Source organism: Neofelis nebulosa, chromosome X (assembly GCF_028018385.1).
Source record: "Neofelis nebulosa isolate mNeoNeb1 chromosome X, mNeoNeb1.pri, whole genome shotgun sequence".
NCBI lineage: Eukaryota > Metazoa > Chordata > Mammalia > Carnivora > Felidae > Neofelis > Neofelis nebulosa.
Window position 1 is genome coordinate 36969087 of NC_080800.1, and position 24690 is coordinate 36993776.

General features: G+C 40.1%; 1 protein-coding gene across 15 annotated transcripts in view; it reads right to left on the reverse strand.

The window, feature by feature from the left end:
* The window catches only part of CASK (calcium/calmodulin dependent serine protein kinase), a 357939-nt gene that overhangs the window by 121896 nt on the left and 211353 nt on the right, over positions 1-24690 (reverse strand). For all 15 annotated transcript variants that reach the window (XM_058713427.1, XM_058713438.1, XM_058713431.1 and 12 more), the window contains exons 6-8: positions 16723-16825; positions 9363-9538; positions 4480-4602 (exon numbers count right to left, since the gene is read on the reverse strand). In XM_058713427.1, coding sequence (XP_058569410.1) covers positions 4480-4602; positions 9363-9538; positions 16723-16825 — 402 coding nt within the window. The remainder of the gene's footprint in view (positions 1-4479; positions 4603-9362; positions 9539-16722; positions 16826-24690) is intronic.

Below are 24690 nucleotides of genomic sequence, written 5' to 3' on the forward strand. Positions count from 1 at the left end.
CTTTGTGAGTCTGAAATTATTTCAACATGAAAGGTTTATAACGAATCATTTCCACTCTACATGGTTAACCTTCCTGTGGGCTTCCTAATTCTAAATACCTCGAATCACTCACTGAGCTTCATCAGTTTTCCTTCCTTAAAATCTCTTAGTCTGAGTATTTCTTTCCCACTCCCACCTTTACTCCCCGGGTCCAGGCCCCTGTCACTCCTGTCACAGCACAGCTTCTACAGGCTCTCTTTGCCTCTAGCTCTTGTATTCTGACAGACAACGCTTGTACATCCAGTGTCCAAAGGAATTCTACGAGCATGCTGCTTGCACTGTGTCATCACTCAAAAGCTTGCAGGAGCTTTTTACCATCTACACCCTAATATCCAAAGTACTTAAGGGGCACCTGGGTGGCTCAGTCGGTTGAGCGTCCAACTTCGGCTTAGGTCATGATCTCTCAGTTTGTGGGTTTGAGCCCCATGTCCGGCTCTCTGCTGTCAGTGCAGAGCCTGCTTTGGATCCTCTGTCCTCCTCTCTCTCTGCCCCTCCCCCGCTTTCTCTCTCTCTCTCTCTCAAAAATAAACATTAAAAAAATAAAAAACAGGGGCGCCTAGGTAGGTCACTTGGTTAAGCATCTGACTTCGGCTCAGGTTATGATCTCACGGTTTGTGGGTTTGAGCTCCATGTTGGGCTCTGTGCTTACAGCTCAGAGTCTGGAGCCCGCTTCAGATTCTGTGCCTCCCTGTCTCTCTGCCCCTCCCCCACTCACACCCTGTCTTTCTCTCTCTCAAAAATAAATAAATTTTTAATAAATTTAAAAAATTTTTAAGAAAAATTTTGTTAATAAAAAAAAGTCAAAAAACAAAATAAAAACCAAAACAAAGTACTTAATTTGGCAATTCTAGATCATACGTATTCTCCCCTCAAACCAGAATTTCTGGTCTACCATTGTGCAATCCTTCAAATGGCTGATGTTTGTATTATACTAGTTTGCTTCCTGCCCCCCACTCCCACAGGGCCTGAACACTTTGTGATGCTTCGCCTGTGCTCTCCTGGACTTCCCACATGGAGGCCAGGGCCCCCTTCAGGCACACTAACACTTGCGGTCCTCCCTGGAGTTTCAGACAGTGATCTCTCTTGTACCTCACTGGTCTCCCTGAGCCCACACTTCTGTACTCCTGTGAGGCTTCTCCATTGTGGCTTCTTTGAGCTTATCTTTCCAGGTGTTTATCAGTATAATCTGAAAATCCATTTTGCAGCCTGACTCTGCCGCCTTTCTCTCTCTGGGGTTTTTCCAAAATTCAAATGGACTAGCCTTCTAGAAATACTCTTTTCATGTTTTATTACAGTCAATGTACTTTAGGGTCTACATATTAAGGTTACAAAGGGTGTGAAAAGAGCTCAGCCATCTATAAGGAAAGTACAATTTTAGTTGGTCTTACTTTTGCTGGAATGAATATTCATAGCAAACATCACTAATTTAGATAAAGGCATTAAACATACTATATTTTAACAATCATTAAGATATTTGTATATTACTTAGACTATTTCCTCAAAGTCTTTTTTTATATGAAATGATTGAATAGGACATTTTCTTCTTGTGGTTTTACCAAAGAAATCTTTTTTTTTTTTTTTTTTTGACACAAAGTCATGGTATTATGACTTTGGGCACTCTTCATTATAAGTATTTTCATCATCTTATTTCTTCAATTTGCAGTTACACAGGAGTTTTTCATAACATGAACTATAGTTTAAATTTAGTGTTTTACTAAATCAACACGAATTACATCCACAGTAATGATTTGCAAGTATACATGGACATATATTTAAATATAAGAAGCCTGTACACATCAGCCAGATAACATTCTCATGGAATTATTCCATCTTCAGATAAAACATAAGGCGTCAAGGTAAACTAGTTCAGACATGGCACATGATTCTGAGCTCAAACAGCCTTTTGGAACTTTTTCATTTAAGTTACTGACATTTTTGTGTCTATTGTCTCTCTGGTGCCGGAAATCTACTACGTATTCAGATTATTTAGAACAAGAAGTATATTCACTGCAGGGATGAGGGTTTCCAAAAATAAATGTGAGTAGTCAAGGTAAGTATGATAATGAAAGCTAACTTTTCTAAAGGATCTTAAAAATGACTCATATGGCTACCATTTTCATTGTTCTTTGGCATTTAAACTAGCTTCTAGTGAACAAATGATCCCCATTATGGAGAAACTGAGAAAGGTAAAGGAGAAACAGGAGTCCTCCTCCCCCCCACCAAACTGGTCATTTCTGGGGGGAAAAATACTAAGAATGTATCTAAAAACTGTTTACCTACCCTCTTCTGGGGGAAATCAGGGATAACCAGAACTGAATGTTTCAAGTCAAGAATAACTAGAACTGCGTATCAGAGGGTTGAATGTGGATTTGATAATATTCTTAAGGAGACTCAAGATCCACTGGAATCTCAAAATTGTTTTCTAATATCATCATTCCGTGTCGTTGCCACTAAGATCCATCATTAATCTACACTTTAATATCTTATTGCTTCTCTCTGGAGAAGTAGCATGGTATCATATAATGAACATTCCTTCGTTCATTCATTAAATCCTAACTAATATTTATTGAGCACTTAGTCTATGCCAGACACTTAGTAGAATGCTGGACAGAAGTGAACTAACAACTCCAAATTCCCACTCTGCTGCAGCTTGTAGTTTATAGGGGGTAAATAGACTACAAACAAAATATAGGTGTGTCTTATGGTGACAAATGCTATGGGGAACACTAAGGCAGGGAAGGAGGGGACAGGGAATACTGGCGGCAGGGGGCGTTCTTCTCCGTAATTTTAGATTGAGTGAACGGGAAAGATCTTACTAAGAAGCTGATAGCTAAGCCAAGACTTGAAGGTGGTAAAGGAAGAAACCATGACTATGTCTGGGGAAGAACGTTCCACGGAAAGAACACAACTAACATAGAGGCACTGAAGCCAGGATGTGCCTGCTGCCTGAGGAACCACAGTGAGGCCAATATGCAGGGAACAGAGTAAGAGGAGAGCAGTAGGGGGTGAAGTAAGAGGTGTCACGAAGCGAGAGTGTACACTGGATTAAGAAAGAATCCCTCCAGCGAGAGGCATGGTTTCAAGGTATGAATTCTGGACTCACCAGGGTACAAAGGGCATTTAAAGGCCATTTAAAGGCCATTAAACCAGATGAGGTCTCCAAGGGCCTGAGTGGAGACAGAGAAAAAGAGGAGCAAGGATGGAGGCCTGCAGCACCCTAATGTGAAGAGGTGCATGTGGGGAGATGAGGAGGAATCAGCATGATCTGAGAAGGCACAGCCAGAAAGGGAGAAGGGAAACCAGGAGAGCTAGGAGGCCTGAGGCCAAGGGAAGACAGCATTTCAGGATGGGTGTCAAATGGTACTGAGACGCCAAAAGGGAGAAGGCCTGAGATTTGACTTTAGCAATGTGAAGGTCATTACTGACTTGACAAGTGTGGTAGTGGAAGCTGGAGGTGGTTGTAGGGTCGGAAGGTGTGCGTGTGTGTATGTGTGTAATAAAAATAGACTATAGCATATTAGGTTCAACAGAGACAGAAAAGCGATGATGCAGGAAAGGGGATATTGCTGGAGTGATGTCCTTGAGTAAGTGAAAAAGAGAGGACCTTGCACGCAAAGTAAAGCATGGTTTGGTAGGCTCAGTTAAAATCCTGGTCCAACCACTGACAACTTCTGTGACTTGGGGCAAGATTCTCAACCTCTCTGAGCCTTTGTTTTCTCACCTGTACGGTGAGAACTTCCTGGAATTACCGAACCATATAATGTCTTAATTAAACAGTGCTTTGCGTCGAAGTCCCAAGTTACCAGTTTCCTTAATATGCATCTGTGAGATAGGATAGAGAAAGAATTGAAAAAAAATCGAGCTTTTTCCGGGGCGCTGGGTGGCTTGGTTGGCGAAGCGTCTGACTCAGGTCATGATCTCACTGTTCCTGAGATTGAACCCTGCATCAGGCTCTGCGTTGACAGTGGGGAGTCTGCTTAGGATTCTCTCTCTCAAAATAAATAAATAAATAAATAAAAATTTAAAAGCTAGTATTTTCCGAAAACAGTCAATCCATATCTAGTATCTCTTGAAGTAAAAGTAATGTTACGAACCATATGGTTACACCCAAGATTGTAACTTTTGGTCACAAACACAGTACTACTTCACTTGTTCGTGCTGCACATCTTTGGAACCTGTGTTGGTGGACAACCAACAGGCCTTCCTCCTAAATGTGCTTCTAATCCCGCTGATAGCGTAATGTCACTAGAATGGTATATTCCTCTAGTCAGATATTTACAGAGGTTGTGCAGGAACAGCAAACAAGATGAATAAAAGTCAAAGAATAAAAAAAAAAAGGACTCAGAAAAAAAATGCGAAGAGTTGCCCTGAGGAGCAATATACTCCTCTTGCTGGAAGGGTTCAGACAAAGTGTAGATGGCCACCTATGGGCTCAGGTACCTTAAGCCATGGGTGATTCAGTGCTTCATAAACGGTGATCCTTTCAGCTGGATCCAGCATCAGCATGCGACGGACTAGGTCTTTGGCACTTTCAGAGATATGGCTCCACTGCCTTGGATTCATCTGAAGAGAAGGAAAGGAAAATTGCATAGTTACTGCCCAGGGAGAAGTTAACATTCACCATTGATGTAACATTCCTACACTGTTTCAATGTGAATACAATTCTCAAAGAACAGAAATCTGATTCTATAGGTTTGCTTTCTAAGGAAGAGGACAAAGGCAAGTCTTTGGTGGCTGTTGCTACGTATATGAGGTTTCGTATCAATAAGCATCCCTTACATATGTTCTTGATGTCACAGAAGTTATAATATTTTTAATAGTTGAAGAATAGAATGCTCACAACTTCAGTTTCTACCTTAGCTGAAGAGACTAGATACTTTGATCTAGAAAGGATTAAAATAAAATTTTTAGGTTAAAAATTTCAAAGAAATTTTTAAAACCTTCTCTCTTGAAAAACTGGAATCCACAGTAATTGTGAAGTTATGCAAAGTTCCTACTAGGATATTTTGGTCACTGTATATCAATTTCAGTATTTTAGAAAACATATACTGCTACCATCGGCCCTAGAGAATAACCCATTCACTTGTATACTGTCTTCAGTGAAGTTACTTTTGCCCCTCTTGTAGAAAGATGAGACAACTCAGCCACAAGGTCAATTGACTAAAGTCAAACAAATGGATAAAAACTATGAGTTGATCAAAGGATACAAGGCTTGTGAGAAAGTGGATCTGTGAGGAAAAGAGCAAGGTGGCTCCAGGGGAAAAAGAGTATTTCTGAGACCAGGAAGAAGAAAAAGGGAAGGGACACTTAGGGCTTGCCGCTGGGAAGGTAAGTGGGGACAGGTGGGGAGAGGCCAGTGGGGCCTCATTCCTTATTTAGTATCAAGAAGCCAACTGGCCGGGTGAGTTTGCATAAGATGCCTGGTACCAGGAGCTAGCAATACCATGGGTTGAATGAGAGGAGACCTAGGTCACCTTCTAAGGGAGAAAGATGGAGAATAAAGTCCCTAACAATTTAAAGCCAAACGAAATCACGACTTGCATCACAGTTCACAGGAATCACTACAGTGTGGCCAAGGGTTAGCATTAGACACTGAAATTCGCTCTGGCTACTAGGAGGTTCCGTACTGGTGGATGGGGAGTGAAAGATGTTCCTTGTTCTTTTTCTCACAGGCAGAATTCCAACAAGAGTCACTTCTGCTTGTCAGATCTCTTAACTAAAGTGACTGCCTTACTGTTGCCATCCTACTGAAATTGTCATCAATTGGTCAGTTTGAAATAATGTAGGTGATTGCATGAGGCTTAGCCTTGTTCCCTCTTCCCCATCCTGGAGCAGATGTGCTCTTTAAGGTTGGAATGATTTATCCTCAGGGAAAGGGGTTGAGAAGTTATCTGCAACTGGCAGTAAGATTTCTCAAGTGAGTAGAGGTTGAGAAGTAGATGCTCCCCCATCCTGTTTCTGAGGGAGTCCAATCCAGGGTTTCCCTCTTTCTGTGGCTGAGAAGAGTAGCTGAAATTAATCTGGGAGGTTGAGTTTATAAGGGGAACAAAACAGGGCTACAGAACAGTCTCGCTTATTTGAAAACTAAAGCCATGGACACCTCGACCAGCTGTGGACGTACCGACTGGCTACCCATGATGATAGACAGTGACACACTGCATCTTTTCATACTTTGGGAAACATATTTTTGTCTTTTAGAAAAAAGTTAATTGAAATTAAATGTTAGCATATATCCCAGTTAAGTGGTATTCTCAGATATCTACCTTAAAAGATCAAGTAAGCTAGCAAATGAGAAAAGTTCAACTAAAATCTCTTAAGGCCAGTAGCAGTTTATAAACTATAACAGTTTTTAAAAGAGGCCATCAAAATTTTCTTGAAAAACACTATAGATCAAGGATTTTGTTCATAGTTCTTCTGTTAAGAACCACCAGGGTGATGAAACTCTTTTTGAGGTTTGCTTCAAAATAATCGGCTAGTATGTGGAATACAGATCAAACCAGATTGGCTATATGTTGCTAAGTGGTGAAGCTGGGGGTTCACTGTACTCTTATCGCTACTACTTTTGTTTGAAATTTTCAATAAAAAAATGTAAAAATAAATGCTGACAGAATCACAGCACAGTATGTATGTGTGTGTGTGTGTGTGTGTGTGTGTGTATACATACATATACATATATACATATGAAAGGCCCACCAGCTTTATCATTGATGGTAGAGATGGATCTCTACTTCAAACAAAGCTGCTGAAAATGTGGGGCTTTTGTATTTAAAAAAAAAAAAGGCATGAATATAAGTGAGAGGTGAGGTTAGCCAAGTAAAAGAGTAAATAAGTTATTAACATCAAAGCTTCAAACCTCCAGGTACAGAAACTATGATATAGCTGTCACGCCCATCTGACTTACTATAGTACTAAGAATGGAGGTTTTAAAATAATTTAAGTATTGGCCTGTGTGAAGAGCCCACATTTCTTACAAAGAAACAAAAAAACTATTCAGTGCTTTAAAAATAGAGGAAATCAAATACCAGAGGCTGCTGGAATGAAGCACATTGCCTTGGAAACCAGGAAGTTAGCAACTAAACTAGCACAAAGGAAGACTTCTATTATTAGCAAATGCTTATAACTCCAAAAGGCAGGTGGGAGATTTTATTATATGGTATCTACGTCATAAGTCACTGTGAGGATAAAATGAGTTAAATATGAGTGCTTAGCAACAGTTCCAGGCACATACTAAGTGCTATGTGTGAGTTAGCTATCATTACTTCTAGTATTAGTATTATGATGCTGATGCATTGCTAATTGTGTTTATTTTCATATGTTAAGTACCTGTGGTTTCACTTGGCAAAATTCAATGAGAAAGCCAGGGCCATGCATTCCTGACAGCCACTCACAATTTCCAGGGATTGGAGGAGGATGATTACTTACAAGCAGTTTCCTGAGACATTTAGTTACCTTGGAAGGATTGATTTTATTCCCCAGTGGCCAACTGACTCTAAGAGAAGCAGAACAAAACCTATACTTAAAACATCTTTCTCTGTTAACGGAGTTTTGGCATAGACCTTAATCCAAATAAAACAAGAGGCAAACCTGCATGCCCTTATAGGCTGATGATACACAAGGCTAAAAATTAAAAGCATAACTCATTTGCACCTCTACAGGCTTCACTTACGGTTTAAAAGGACAAGGCTGTGGCTCGCTGCTGTCAGCACAGAGCCCACTTCGAATCCTCTGCCCCCCCCCCCCCCCCCCACCGCTTGCGGGCATGCTCTCTCAAAAGTAAAATATTAAAAAAAGGAAAAAAAGGACAAGGCTGCCACTCTGAAGCTACTTTGCCTTTCATTTCTTTTGTCCCCCGTTTCCTGGAAGTCCTTTATAAAACTCTAACATTACTGAGGCAATGAAAAGAAAACAGGTCTCACAGTTTTGGAGTCTGGCACTACACAAACCCGTGTGTTTGGTCTTATGTTACCAGGCATGGCTGAAAATGAAACAGTGCTTCTGTTGAATAGAAAGTACAGGTTTCAGTAGTATGGGGCGGAAAAAGAACCCCAACATAAGCCGCCCTGATCTGGTATCCAGACACACACTCCCCCATGTTTCCCATACACAGCATCTGACTCTGTCAGCCACACATGATGGTAGAGGGCAAATGGATGGAAGAGCTGGGACAGCGAGACCAACCTTTAGCTTATGAATTTTCAAGTGTTCCTTAGCTCTTTTTGCTATAGCCACTCACAATGTCAGTGATGAATTTTTTTAATTTTTTAATAATGCAAGTAATAACACGCTATTCACAAGACTGGGAACAATGTATGTGGTTTCTAATCCACAGGAGTCTAAGAAGAACATGAATGTTTAAGTCCCACCAAAATGGCTCTAAATTATGTTGTGAGATGCAGCTGTGATAGTGGCATTTTGGTTTATCCTGGGATGTAAATGACAAGGGTTTCAGCAGTGCTACTTGACTACATAACGTGGAACAAGATGTGTGGTAAAGCAAAACAAATAAAGGCTCATATGAAATATAAAATATAGAATTGCTAACTCACTGGGATGAAATTTCCACTTTCACTAAAAATTGAGCAAAAAGCTTTAAAAATGAAGCCCTTTCCCCAAATTATGGAAAGAAGGGCCAAAGAAGTTTATTTTCTAAGATTAGCCTGAATAGGTGGTCTGGTCACCCCAGGAAGAATGGGTACTTTTGAAATCTGGGCGCACGTGTGTCACAAACATCTCACCTGAGGTAAAATAAAAAGGTCAAATTCTATCACAGCCAATTCCAAGGGTCATTCCAAATTCTTTCCCAGAACTAGAATTTTATTTGAAATAAGTAGGGCACTAACCAAACAATTTCTCTGACCTAGCTAAATGGGCGGTTTTGCTAGAGTGGATTTGTGAGAAAAGCATTGGTTTTCTGAATCTGAGGGCCCAAGACTCCTAAACTGTTGATTTGCACATACAGGATTCTGTATCAAAGAGGACTAAGGTTCCTGTTTTCTAGGCTAAACATGGGGTTGGGTTCCAAACATGTGGGATAGACTTCAGGTGCAGCACCAAGGAGAGGGGAATGGAGGGGCAAGGCTGTGGTTGTTTTGAAGCCAGTCTCCTCCTCCCTTCTGCCTAGACAACAGTGCAGCTGATAGTGATTCAGAAATTTACTTGAGGCCTATATTATCTGACAAGGCAAGTGGATCAATGTCAGCCAAGAACTTTTCTCTGACTGGGTAACTACGTGACAATCAGGAAGTCCAAAGGCAGATAGCAACTTCACATTTTCCGGAATAATTTAATTTCAATACAAAAATAAAACATTCATAATATATTACCTTATATTTTCCTTTAATAATGCCTTCAAACAATCTTTCCTTGGTTCCATAAAAAGGCAAGCAACCACTTAGCAGGATAAAAAGGATCACGCCACAACCCCAGACATCTACAGGTTTTCCATAAGGCTCTCTTTTGACAACTTCTGGGGCCATAAAATGAGGTGTTCCAACGCGTCCTACATTTCAAACAACAACAAGGAAGAATGTTTACATAAAACGGGCTTTAACTGAAAATAGAACAATAACAGTTTCAAGGAAAAGTTGTAACAATATAAATATTCTCTTACCACCTCCACCTCCATAAAATCAAGGGGCAAAAAAGGCAGAAGGAAAATCATTATTTAATCACCTCTTGAAAATACGAGCCCAGGACAGGTACTTTGTCTTTTTTGTTGTTGTTTATTTTTTTACTTTTATTAAATTTTTTTTGGATGCTTTTTTGAGAGGGAGGGACAGAGAGAGGGAGGGAGGGAGGGAGGGAGAGAGAGAGAGAGAGAGTGAGAGTGTGTCAGACAGACAGACACAGACTCCAAAGCAGGCAGCAGGCTCCAGGCTCCAAGCTGTCAGCACAGAGCCCGGCACAGGGCTCGAACCCACGAACTGTGGGTCAGATCATGACCTGAGCCGAAGTCGGACGCTTAACCGACTGAGCCACCCAGGTGCCCTTTTTTTTTGTTTTTTAAAAAAAGATTTTATTTTTAAGTAATCTCTACACCTAGCGTGGGACTTGAAATCACAACCCCAAGATCAAGAGCCACATGCTCAGGGGCACCTGGGTGGCTCAGTTGGTTAAGTGACCTATTCTTGATTTCGGCTCAGGTCATGATCACACGGTTCGTGGAATGGAGCCCTACATGGCCTCCATCTTCTTTAAAGAGTTTTCTCTCCAACCCCCATCAAAACTAGCTTTTAGGAAGGAATCTGATAGCAGTTACTTGTACACTAGTAATCATCTTTTAACTCAGTATTCCTACATGAGTCTTTTCTTCTACTGCAGAGTGAAAAGCTGTGCCCTGTAGGGAAATTACTGTGGGAGGGGAAGTGCCCACCAGCCTTGGCAACTCTTCTTGCATGCAGGCCCGGCTTTCGCCTTCTTTCCTTCCTCCTTTCCCTGCCCCTTCTCTCTTATCATATTGAGTCCAAGATAATTTTTTAGTTTCAACACCGCGTGACACTTTATCTAGAGCTGAGAACTGTGGTTTAAAGAAATAATAATAAAAAAAAGACCTTTACTGTGGGTCATTATGGTTCCCCTTCTTCCCACATAATGGAAGAGGTTAACTTCGGGGTTCAGAGAATGAAAATATTCTCACTTAAAATGTGCAGTAGACCAGTGGAAACTATACTAGTTGGAAGGGAAGATTTTTATTCCATATTGCCTCATTTTGCTTCCTCTGGTAACACTGAGAAGCTGAAAGAACGAGAGCTAAGCCTCCTACTTCATGAACACGCTGGACAGTTCGCCTTGTTCTGATGGCAGGAGCTGGGCAAAGCAGGGCAAGAGATCAAGGTACCAGTCAGGGTACCGGCACCATGGCCCCAGTCAAGCACCTTCTTACAGCTGGGATGAGGTTTTGAAACTTGACTTGACTCCTACACCACTTCCTACATGAGAAAGGCCTGAGCAACTCAAAAAGGAGATTCTCTCTGTTTACCTGGATGAAAGACTACCCCAGTCTGGAAAATTAGCATTTATTCTTTTTAATATGTTTTTTTAATGTTTATTTATTTTTGAGACACAGAAAGGGAGACAGAGCACAAGCAAGGGGGGGCAGAGAGAGAGAGACACACACACACAGAATCTGAAGCAGGCTCCAGGCTCTGAGCTGTCAGCACAGAGCCCGATGTGGGCTTGAACCCACAAACCGTGAGATCATGACCTGAGCCCAAGTCAGATGGTTAACCGACTGAGCCACCCAGGTGCCCCTGTTTTAATGTTTTTAAATTTATTTTGAGAGAGAGAGAGAGAGAGAGAGAGAGAGAGCGCGCGCAAGCGAGAGAGAGCACAAGTTGAGGGAGGGGCAGAGAGAGAAGGAGACACAGAATCTGAAGCAGGCTCCAGGCTCTGAGCTGTCAGCACAGAGCCCGATGCGGGCTCGAACCCACAAACTGTGAGATCATGACCTGAGCCCAAGTCAGATGGTTAACCAACTGAGCCACCCAGGTGCCCCTGTTTTAATGTTTTTAAATTTATTTTGAGAGAGAGAGAGAGAGAAAGAGAAAGAGAGACAGAGGGAGAGAGGATCCCAAGCAGGCTACACTCTTTCAGCACAGAGCCTGATGTGGGACTCGATCCTACGAACCATGAGATCATGACCTGAGCTGAAATCAAGAGTCAGACGCTTAAGCGACTGAGCCACCCAGGCACCCTTAATGTTCATTCATTTTTTTAAAAAAAAGTTTATTTATTTAATTTTGACAGGGAGGGGGCAGAGAGAGAGAGAATCCCAAGCAGGCTCCCCACTGACCCATGACTGATGCAGGGCTCAAACTTGTGAACCATGAGAGCATGACCTGGTCTGAAGTTGGATGTTTAACTGATTGAGCCATGCCAGGTGTCCCCGCTCATTCTTGAGGAACATACATGTCTTTTGGTTCCAGAATTTGCTCACAGATGATGGGGGAAAGAATATATAGGAATGAGTTTTTTACAGTATCTTTTGCCGATCGGTAGGTGAAAGGACTAGAGTTCACCCTTAACACACACCAACCTTCCCGGACTCCTTGCTTGTGATCACTTGACTTTTCCTTCTTTGTGGTCACTTGATTTTTATGATTTTGACTTCCTGTTCTTAGAATTTTGTGGTCAATTACCAAACCAAATTACACGTCACTGTATCTGACAAAGTTCAGATATACATTTAAATATTTAAAGGTCAGATTTGGGGATAATATAATAAAACCTCATTACCTGGAAGCTCAGGATAAGGAGTTGTTCTGAATAGCTACCTATTCAATACTTTAGGACTTGAATCTTTACACACTCAAACCATTTTTACTTTAATAATTTTGGATGGTTGTCTTTCTACAATTTTTGGACTTCTTTACACAAGATGATGCACATAATTTAACCATTTCTTGATGACTCAGAATTGTCCTGCGGGTATCAATGAAAGAAGTATGCTGTAGAACAGAAAATGCCCTCAGGAACTTCATGGGTATGCAAGGGCCAAGTTCTTCAGTATTAAATGGGGGCTGTGCTTTCTACCCTTTGGTATCTGCTCAATATACTTTTTCTGTCAGGCTTTCATTTCTTTTCTCTTACTGTGCTTACTCCAGCCTTGTCTTCTCCTAATCTGTTGCATAAAATCTGCTATTAACCAGAAACTGATTAGCAACCAGATTTTCATTTATTTCCTAACAATTTCCCTAGTGCCTGCTAGGTCCTAGACACAGTGGGAGGTGCTGTGGACATCCAGAGGGATAAACTATGATCCCCCTTGTCCTCACAAATCTCAGTCTTTGATGTGATTACGAATCCCTGCATCAAATATGACCTGGAGGTATGTAGCCCAGATAGTTACGGTGGAATGGAAGAGAAGGAATAGGGTTGCCTAACTTGGGATGGTGAAGATCAGCCTGCTTTTTAAGAGGAGATGATTGTCAGCTCAGACTCTCAGCCTTCAGGAGCAGTAAGAGTTAAGTAGATACTGAAAATGACAAAAGGTATTCCAATCACAGGGAGTAGCAGGTGCAAAGCATGAAGGAACATGAATCCATAAAACTATGAAAAATGGCAGCATGCAGTTTCAGACAGTGTGTCCTCAGAAGCCCATTTGAGAAGACTATGAATAGGTATTAAGGTCAAGAAACGTCTTGCTGCAAAAATAATTGCTCTGTAGGTTCCTAGTTATCTTCTGGATAAGTAAGTTTTCCAAATAGCACGATTTCAGACAGGTTAAATGTGAATACATGTAAGTGGTTTCTACTCTATGGAATATATAAAGGAGAGAATTCTTTTCTATTTGGAGGACTGAGTAATCAAAGATTCCAACTGACAGGGAAATAGCTGTTAAGTATTAGCAAACAAGCTAACAGTAGCATAGTTTCAAAAACACCTTAAACAGTAAGAAAGCTTTCTACAAGAGGGTATCTTTTGTCTACATATGTTATATTTAAAGACACTATAATGCGTGAAGTAGTTATTTCAAGACTGGAAGGATAGGTATGCTAAGAAATGACATTTTGACCATCAGAAAGATTTTAATTCTAGAATCACCGAGAAAAATAAATTTTGCAAACTGACACACCATAGGTTCAAAATCAGCTTTAAAAATGTACAATTTAGGGGCGCCTGGGTGGCTCAGTAGGTTAAGCATCCAACTTTGGCACAGGTCATGATCTTGAAGTTCGTGGGTTCGAGCCCTGCATCGGGCTCTGTGCTGACAGCTGAGAGCCTGGAGCCTGCTTCAGATTCTGTGTCTCCCTCGCTCTCTGCCCCTCCCCCACTAACACTCAGTCTTTCTGTCTCTCTCAAATATAAATAAGCATTAAGAAAAAAATATATACAATTTAGGGGAAAAGTTCATGGACTTTAAGAAAGTAGATTAACATGTAGAAAATGTCTAGGTAAGTGTAATGAGTCTGTTTTTCCCCTTCAATAAAGATGCACAGTAAAATACGAAGCTGATGCTTTGAATACTAATAGGATACCCCAGATAAAGAGAAACAAAGTCATTATATGTGGCCCGTATAGAACATATAAAAAGGACTTTGTGTCATTTCATTTCATCTCATCAACTGTGGGTATGTAATCATCAGAATTTATTTGTTATAATTGTGTAGTCTTTCCACAGGGATGATCTGTACAAATACCAGATTTAAGAGAGGTAGTTTAATAGCAACATTTGTTTAAAACCAACTTGGGAGTTGCAGTTGATTGCAAAATCAATATGAGCCAGTAGTGTTACGTGGCTGTCCAAGAAGCTAATGCAATTTGGTAAGCCTGATAGAAATGTAAGACCCACAGCAAAAGCAACAGCCCCAAGTGCTGCTGGACTGCACCTGTCATTGTGCTCAGTCTTGGCTCCAGTGAGGAGAGTCTCATATAAGGAATGGCTAAATTAACCTAGGCAAGTTAATCTGGATCAGACTTTGGGGCACACGATCACTGTCTTTAACCATCTGAATGGCTGTGATGTGGAAGGATTAAAATTGGTGTGCATGGCCCCGCAAGTCAGAAGTAGCACCACTGGGTGGAAATGATGGAAAGATGGATTTCTGTTCTATGCAAAGATTAATGTTTCAGTATGTAAGCTTTCCAAAAACAGAAACATGGGCCCAGATCATAGTGAATTCTTTGCCAGCTGAGGAATTAAACTAGAGCTCAGCCTTTTGCTGGGAATTTTATGAGAGAAGGCAATCATTGGTTACAAGACTGGAGAAGTTAAGGCCCTTGGCATTCTGAGATTCAATGATTCTACGATTAAATCATGTGTTCCTATCTGATCCTAAGGTCAGTCCTTCTAATCACAGAAGCAAGTTCTGAATTAGGGGAAAAAAAATCAGTTTTTAAAACTATACTTGTTGCAATTTTTCACATTGTTGGAAATGATTAGCTGGAAGAGAATGTAAAACTAGAAGAAAATGTAAACATAATTTAATTTTATTTTTAAATTTTTAGTTATTTTTTTAAGTATGATCCATGCTTAGTGTAGAGCCCAACATGAGGCTTGAACTCATGACCCTGAGATCAAGACCTGAGCTGAGATCAAGAGTTGGACGCTTAACTGACTGAGACACTCAGGTGCCCCATAAACATAATTTTATTTTGAATGTTTAATTTTTTTTTTTTGAGAGAGAGAGAGGGACAGAGTGTGAGTGGGGAAGGGTCAGAGAGAGGGGGAGGCACAGAATCTGAAGCAGGCTCCAGGCTCTGAGCTGGTAGCACAGAGCTAAACGGGGGGCTCGAACTCCCAAGCCGTGAGATCATGACCTGAGCCAAAGTCAGATGCTTAACCGACTGAGCCACCTAGGTGCCCCTAAACATAATTTTTATTAAGTTTATTTATTTGTTTTGAAAGAGAGAGAGCAAGCAGGGGGCAGACAGAGAGAGGGGGAGAGGGAGAGGGAGAGAGAGGGAAAGAGAATCCCAAGCAGGCTCTGCACTGTCAGTGACCAGGCAGATGCAGGACCTGAACTCACGAACTGTGACTGAGATCAAGAGTTCGACACTTAACTGACCGAGTCACCTGGGCGCTGTCCTCCCTTAAACACAATTTAATTTTAGAGGGCTATGTGATGAAATAACAATTTAAAGAATACAACTATGACTCCTGGCTCATTTTTCAAAAGATGGTCTGTTAACACTGCTTTGATGTGTTAGTAATGGTGTCTTAAATTAAATGAAATATCCTATGTAACAAATTAAAGTTTTGATATTTATTATTTGTTAGGTATTTGAATTTAATATAAGCGTTCATGAAAGATGATAGGTTCAAAAAATTTCCTTTGATATTTTTTTTTCATATTTTTCGTCTTTGTGAAGGCTGGCAGTATCAGGAGACAGCAAATCGAAGGCACGGACTACATAATTGATAATTTACAGAATGGAGAACTACGTCATTTGCAAAACCAAGGGACAGAACTAAAACCAAGGCAGCATTCTGAGCTAAAGTCTATTGAAAGGAATAAATAAAAATCCAAATTCTTGAATCTGGAATTAGCATCCACCTCTGTACACTAGTGGAGAAAATGTCTATTTTTAACCTTTCTATTTTTTTTCTGGCATGGGAATTTTCTAATTATGTTTTACTTTGGCTAATAATAAAATCAGTCTGCATTCACATCTGCTTGCTCTTCCCAAATACACAGATTGATAGCTTGAGCAGGACACTTTCACAAATAAAAAGAGGAAAACAGTATGAAATTAAACATTAGCCTTTGATGTAAACCTGAAAGTGGTTAATCCACATGTTTTAGAATGGACTTCACTTGGCCAGTTCGAATTTATTTTTTTTTTTTTTTTTTTTTTCGAATTTATTTTTTAAGTACGCTCTATGTCCAATGTGGGACTTGCACTCACGACCCCAAGATCAGGAGTCACATGCTCTACTAACTGAGCCAGCCAGGTGCCCCTGGCCAGTTCAACTTTAGAAATCACTTTGCCCCATACATCACCTTATTCCAACAATGTTTTAATCTCTGTATGTATAGGCTCACTTCTCTGCCAAGCGGTGGGAATACAAAGAGTAAAAGCACAGTCTATTCTAAAGGTTCAAAATCATATGATGGCACTTTTTTTTTTGGAGGGGGGCATAATGGGTATGAAACACTGATGGGCTAATATTTAGTTTGAAAGTTTTACACCAGCCTGAAAGTGACCAGATTTTGAAGGAAGTTTTTAAAAACGTGTTCTTACCTCCAGCTACAAGTCCAGACTCCCCTAATTGAATAGCTACCCCAAAGCCCCCAAGTTTAACAGGTGCCGAGTTTTCCTTTGAGGCAAGGAGAACACAGTGGGGCTGGAAAGAAAAATAGACAAAAAACAAACCAAAGATAAGGATTAGCTGAAGATTAACAATTCAATTTACATAAAACCAAATAACATGACCATATAATAATACATTAAAAACTCCTGGACATATTTTGGATGCTTAAATTATTTTTTCTATCCTCACTTCTGGATGATTTCTCCAAACACTTACCTGTTGTATCCAATGTTTTTCAGGGATTATTTGCTTCTAAGATTAGGGTACGATGCTAAGAATTACTGAGGAAGCAAGTGTGTTCAAGTAAGGAAGACATATTTTCTACCTTTTCATGCGATATTCTCTTCCTTTGAGTGATGGTCTACATTTGTTTAAGGGAAAATGTTTTTGTCTTTTTTTTTTTTAAGTTTATTTATTTATTTTGAGAGAGACAGAGACAGTGTGAGTGGGAAAGGCACAGAGAGAGAATCCCAAGCAGGCGGTGTGTCCTCCCAATGTGGGGCTTGAACTCACAAACCATGAGATTCATGACCAGAGCTGAAACCAAGAGTCTGATGCACCCAGGCACCCCTAAGGAAAAATGTTTTTTATACCTCTTGATGAGATGTTTTTTAAATATTTATTTATTCAGGGAGAGAGAGAGAGAAAGAGAGAAAGAGAGAGCGAGGGAGTGAGCATGTGTACATGTGTGCAGGGGAGGGGCAGAAAGAGAGGGAGAGAGAATCCCAAAGCAGGCTCTGCGCTGTCAGTGCAAAGCCTGATAGAGGGCCTGATCCCACGAACCATGAGATCATGACCTGAGCCGAAATCACGAGTCGGACGCTTAACCAACTGAGCCACCCAGGCACCCCAAAATATTTCTTGAAACTTCTGACTTTACCTACAGAGCCACTCTTTTTGGTCCTTAGGGGATGCTGATGGCTCTTCCTTTGTCCGCCCTCCCACTATCCTCTTGCTTTTCTTTATTCATTTCATCTCTAAGTAAGTAGAGCCAGATTTCATGCCTTTATTTTAAAAAATTTTTAATCTTAATTTATTTTTGAGAGAGAGAGGCAGAGAGAGGCAGAGAGAGAGGGAGACACAGAATCAGAAGCATGCTCCAGGCTCTGAGTTGTCAGCACAGAGCTCAAGGCACAGCTCGAACCCACAAACCATGAGATCATGACCTGAGCTGAAGTCAGACACTCAACTGAGTGAGGCACCTGGGCGTCCCTGGTTTTTAAGGTCCATACATTGCATTTGATGGCTATAGGTCTTAAGTCCCTCTGACTCTACACCATATCCCCCTCTTAACTTTTTAAAAAAATGTTCATGCCATTGGTTCGTTAAGATACTGGGTAAATACCCTCATGGAATCTCCTAGAATCTGGACTTGGCTAATTAACACCTACATAGTGTCCTTTAATATGTTCCCGTGTTCTCTGTAAACTGGTAGTTAGACCTAGGAGCTTGATTAGACTCACATTCAATTTTAGTTTTTTTGCACTAATACTTCAGTTTTTTGTAACATCAGGAAGAACATAATGTCTGGTGGTCCTACTTTTAGCAACAGGATTGATTTCTGGATTCGGGTGTTGTCTGCCTCAATCCATCATTACGAAGTTCACCATTGACTTTTATTTCAATGATTTTAGCAGCCAATAATGCCTAGCTCCATAATTAGGGGTTCCAAAATGGAAGTTTTCCCCAATGTTTTGTTATGAAGACTATCAAGCACAGAGAAAATTGAAAGACCTGTATAGTAAATAGCATATTTACTGTAGATATTTACACATAGATTCTACAATGAACATTTGCTTTATCAAGTATCTACTCATTCCTCTAACCATCAACCCATGTTTTCACTAAAATTCAGCACACATACCATTCAAGTTTAATATTTAAAATGATGTTTAAGGTAAAATTTACATGCTGGGAAATGCACAACTCTTAGAGTACCATTAGAGAGTTTCGACACCTTGCACAGAACTGTGTAACCCATATCTCTATCATGATGTTATCATCATCCCAGAAACCTCCTTCATCACCTTTCCATTTAATCTCTGCTGCTATGTCCCCAGTGCAAACCACTGTTCTAATAATTTTCACAACTTTGTTTTGCTTGTACTAGAACTGCGTATTATACACAAAGCCATATACTATGGACTCTTTCCCGTAAGGCTTCTCTCACTAAACATGTTTGTGAGACTTATCCATTTTGCTGTGATCAGTGGTTCCTCTCTTTTACGGCAGAGTGAATACCCTTGTATGAATATACAACAGTCTGTCCATTCTCCTGTTGATGGACATTTGGGCTGTTTCTAGTTTGGGGATATTATGAATAAAGCTGCTACGAATGATTTCCAGAATAACAAGTTGGTTGCCAGGCAACTTCCAAAGGTGACCAATGAAGGTTTTTTTTGTTGTTGTATTGTTATGAATTTATAGGTTTTTATATATTGATGCGTTTTAATCAATTATAATCATTAATGTACAAATTGTCCCATTTTTAGCCAGCAGGAGTCAGCTCTTATGCCCTTTTTTAAGACTCTAGAAGTCTGAGAACTTTCTTGCTTTCAGGCACAAGATGTTTGAGGTTTGCCTTATTCATTTCTTGTCCCAGATTTGGAACCAGTCATTTGTCCAAGTAGCCCCATTTCTGTGTAGTGGGAAATGGTATTTAAATTCACAATATGGGTATTAGGTATAGTATTATTTCTGGGTTATCCCTGCTTTGCCTTTTCAGTGGACAGAGCTAAAAAAATCTGTATTTTTTAGAAGAAAAATAAATTAATTCATACTGCTACATAGGGTTTCTTTCAATAGGGTTGTTACTCGATTTCTTTGATTTTGTCAAGTAACATTGGTACCTAATGACATTAACATAATTACTCATCTGCGTTATCCCCTAGGGTGTGTGTATAAAAGTACCTACATTGCCAGTAACAACAAAACCACCATATGCTATTCACGATTTCCTTGTGGTTCTTTTTGTCCTCATGCCATATCCTACCTGGGATGTGCAATCAAAATACTGTTTTGCTATTGAATAAAGTAAAAATTCATGAGTCTCTGATGTAAGTAATAAGTAAATGAAGAGAGAGAAGGAAAAACTGTCATGTGAGTAGAAAACCAATTAATAAATGTAGAAGAAATTCTAGCATGAGAAATCACCATTTGGCAGTTAACATCACGATTACTGATTGAAGCAAGAACCATCAAAAGGTAGTTACTAGTGGGTAAAAGTTTGAAGAGTGACAGGGTATTTGTAGAATCTCAGAGTAGCTCCCCACAGGATACTTTATTAATTACAAAATGTAAAAGAGTAATTTTACAGGGGAGCAACCTGAAAGATACTATTATCAAAGTTACTATTGGGGTGCCTCGGTGGCTCAGTCAGTTGAGTGTCTGACTCTTGACCCTGGCTCAGGTCATGATCTCATGGTTCATGGGTTCAAGCCCCACGTAGGGTTCTGTGCTGAAAGTTCAGAGCCTGCTTGGGATTCTGTCTCTCGCTCCTTCTCTCTCTGTTCCTCCCCTGCGTGTGCTCTCTCTCTCTAAATAAATAAACTTAAAAAAAAAGTTTCAAAGTTACTATTGCTAGTAGTGGGACTAATTAAGAGCATTGTGCTTCCTTCACTGACAAGCACTCAGCAACATGGCTGTATGGTATTTGTGCCAAAGATCCTAACTGTGTCAAATCATGAGGAAATACCAGACTGACCCAAACTGAGGGGCATTCTAGAACGTACCGGGCCTATATTCTTCAAATATTGTTTCAGATCAAAGGGATCAAAGTGATCAAAGGAGAGTGAAGAGATTTAACAGCCAAAATGCGATATATAATCTTGTTTGTATTCTTGCCATAAAGGACATTAGAATGGCTTGATGAAATTGGGGCCAAGTCTGTAGATTACAGAATAATACCCTTTCAAAATAAATTCCCTGATTTTGATCATTTTACTGTGGCTATTCAGAGAATTTCTTATTTTTAGGAACTATATAGATGGACAAAGAAGAGTGAAATATTAAGAAAGATAAAATAAATATAGAAAAATGTTAACATGGGGAATGTGAGTGAAAGGTGATGGGAATTCTTTGTATTACTGTTGGAACTTTTCTCTAAGTATAAAATTTTGTAAAGAAAAACCCCATCCTATTTTATTTGTTTAAAAATTATTTATTTACTTTGAGGTAGAGAGCACAAGAGAGCTAGCAGGGGAGGGGCAGAGAGAGAGAGAGAGAGAGAGGGAGAGAGAGGGAGAGAGAGGGAGGGAGGGAGGGAGAGAGAGAGAGAGAGAGAGACACGGAGAGACAGAGAGAATCACAAGCAGGCTCCATGCTGTCAGCACAGAGCCTCATGGAGGGATCAATTTCACAAACTGTGAGATCATGACCTGAGCCAAAATCAAGAGTTGGATGCTCAACCTACTGAGCCACCCAGGCACTCCCCCCCATCCCTATTTTAAAGTCACTTAAAAGAATTCTCCTTGTGGTTATGTTTTGTGTTATACAATGAGGCCAAGTTGTTTGACTACATTTGACTTGATTTGGTGTTGTAATTATACAAAACATGTACATCATTCCAAAATCAAAACTGTAAACAAGTTCCATTCAGAGAGGTCTAGTTTTTGTACCTTCTCCTTTCCCTTAATCTCTCCTTCCTCTTTTGCTAAGTATCTGCACTAGTTTTTTGTTTATCCTTCCATTGTTATCTTTTTTGAAAATAAGAAAATACATGTAAGTATCAAAACTTTCACATAACAATATATCCGATAGCTGGCTCCATAGCAGTAGCAGATTTTCAGGGAGGTTTGTTTTTGTTTGGTCTTTGAGAGAGAGACATTTGTATGCTGATGGGAAAGGTACTGTGGAGGGGAAAAAATGACCCCAGAAGAAAGAAGGGACTTGTAGTGTGCAAGTAGGGAGAGGGGTTGGCCCCTGCACCAGTGAAGAAGCCAGGGTCCGGGAGCACCTGTAGATGCAAACAGATGGGCATGTAGGAAGATGAGGAAGTTCTCTGAGTACTGTACTTCTGTTTTCTATTTGCTTTGAAATAAAAGTGATCATTGGGCAGGACTGGGGCAGGAGAGGGGGTTGTTGGCACTTTGAGAAGAGGGAAGGTATGAAAAAGTACTTTCAAAGAACAGGAGAACGAACTGACTGAGGCAACGGTTGTCAAACGTCAGCATCAGAATCACACAGCTTTGCTGGCTTCCATGCCCAGAGTTATGGATTCATAAGGTCTGGGGTGAGGTCAAGAACATGCATTTCTAATGAGTTCTTCAGTGATGTTGATGCTACTGGTCTGGAAGCCATGTTCTGAGAACCACCACACTAAGGAAATACAGCAGGACTGGTGGCAACACAGGAGCCCACTTGAGGTTTGTGGTCATTAACGTGAAGAGAGACCCATCAACACGACTGTGTGTTTGTACCTAGTAGTCTTCATGTTAACCAGCAAGGTTCAGGTCTGGAGTAGGTGGTGGGCTGAACTTAACCAGGGTTGGGACTTAGATAAAGAGAAGATGGTGGTAATCAGTGATAGATGGTACCAGACAAATGTATCCATTTATTTATGCTTTTCTATATATAAATAACAGGCTAAGATACCAACAAAGGAGGAAGAGGAAACAGAGACAGAAAGTAGAAAGCTCAGAATGAATAGGAAAAAGCTCATGTAAAGGAAGAACTAGAAAAAGATTATAGATCTTCCTCAATATACAATGGGGTTATGTCCTTATAAACCCATCATAAGTTGAAAATATCATTAAGTTGAGAGGTGCCTGGGTTGACTTGGTCAGATGGGCGTTCAACTTGAGCTCAGGTCATGATCTCACGGTTCGTGGGTTCGCGCCGGGCTCTGTGATGACAGCTTGGAGCCCAGATCCTGCTTCAGATTTTGTGCCTCCCTCTCTCTCTGCCCCTCCCCCACTCACACTTTGTCTGTGTCTGTCTCTCTCTCTCAAAAATAAACATTAAAAGAAAAGAATATATCATAAGTTGAAAATGGCATTTAATACACCTAATCTCCCAAATCCCATAGTTTAGCCTAGCCTACTTTAAACATGCTCAGAACGCTTACGTTAGCCTCTAGTTGGGCAAACTCATCTATCACAAAGCATATTTTATAACAATGTGCTAAATATCTCATGTAATTTATTGAATACTATATCCAAAGCAAAAAAGAGAATGCTTGCATGGGTATACAATGGTTGTAAGCGTATCGGTTGTTGAGTCTCGAGACGGTATGGCCAGCCAGGAGCTGCAGCTCGCCGCCACTGCCGGCAACACTGCTGGCGCCACATATCGCTTGCCTGGGAAAAGATCAAAATTCGAAGTGCGGTTTCTGCTGAGCACACATGGTTTTTGCACCACTGCAAAGCCGAAAAATCTGAAGTTGAGCCACTGTAAGTTGGGGACCGTATGTGCACTGAAATCTGGTCATAGTAGGGCCACAGGGCACTGAAGATGAAAACAGGGTTAGTATTTTGAAATGGGAGGCTTAGGTGTGGAAAGGTTGCTAGTATAATATAAAAAGATTTATGCTAGATTTAGTGAAATAGAATGCTAATAGATAAACACCTATTTAAGTCATAAAAAAAATTCTGCCAAAATATATTTGCATAGCCACGCTTACTGAAGCTTTATTCACAATAGCCAAGAGGTGGAAGCAACTCAAATGTCCACTGACAGATGCATGGATAAAGAAAATGCGAGAGATACACACATGCAATGGAACATTACTCAGCTTGAGAAAGAAGGCGGTCCTGTCACATGCTATGACATGGGGGAACCTTGAGAATATTATGCTAAAAGAAAAAAGCCAGTCATAAAAGAATGAAATACAGTATCATTTCACTCAAATGAATGATCTAGATTAGTGAAAATCATATAAAATAGAAAAGTAATTGCCAAGGGCAGGGAAAGGGAATTAGTATTTAGTGATGACAGAGTTTCAGTTTTGCATGATGAAAAGTTCCAGAGATCTGCTGCACAACAATATAAATATACTTAACAGTATTGGATTGTATGTTTAAAAATTGTTAAGATAGCAAGTTTAATATTACACCTTTTTTTTTTTTAAACCACACACACATGAAATTCCTGCCCGACCAACACAGTAATCTTCTTCCTTCTCAGGAGTTCTAAGGGGGAAGTAAAAGCTACAAAATATTTTCATTCTAGAATTTAAAAATATTCTGTCCCATGTGTCATATTTATAACAAAGCAAAAGCTCTGGAGAATACAGGTTCAGAAGTGTGTAAGTACCCAGATATAATTAGAATGTTAGATAAAGCCCAGTGAGTTAAATGTTATTTAGCATAAGTAAAGCTGCACGGTGACAATTATGGGGAGGATAAAAACTAATCTTTCGTTTCGGATGACAACAAAAAAAGGGAAATGCCATGAAACTGCAAGGCCAGCAGTTATAGAGATAGACAGACAGTCATTAAATATTGGATTGGGACCAAAACAAAAACTGCAGAATTCCTTCATTATTTTCTGTAGAAGATAGGAGATATGTCAATTTACTTGGGAGAGTCTGTCACAGTGATAAAAAGGGGAGGATACGATCCCAAATCTCATCTCGTCCAAAATTGTAAGAGTGTTTTAGAAAATAAATCCAAGATCTTCAGGGTATGCATGAAAATACACTAAAATAATGTACAGGTCAAATAAAAGTTGAAAAAAAAAACCCCAAAACTTAAAAAAAAAAGAATAAAATAATTTGTTACTGATGTTAGGGGAATTCAATACAGGAACGCCATTTTCTGTGAATAGCTTAATTTCTAAAGTGAATCCCGAAAGAAACAGCAAATGCAATGCATATTATGCATCACTTCTTAGGAAAAACAGAAAATGTGTATTTCTGCTTAGAATTCATAAAACTTCTTTATCTGGGGAGGATAAGGGAA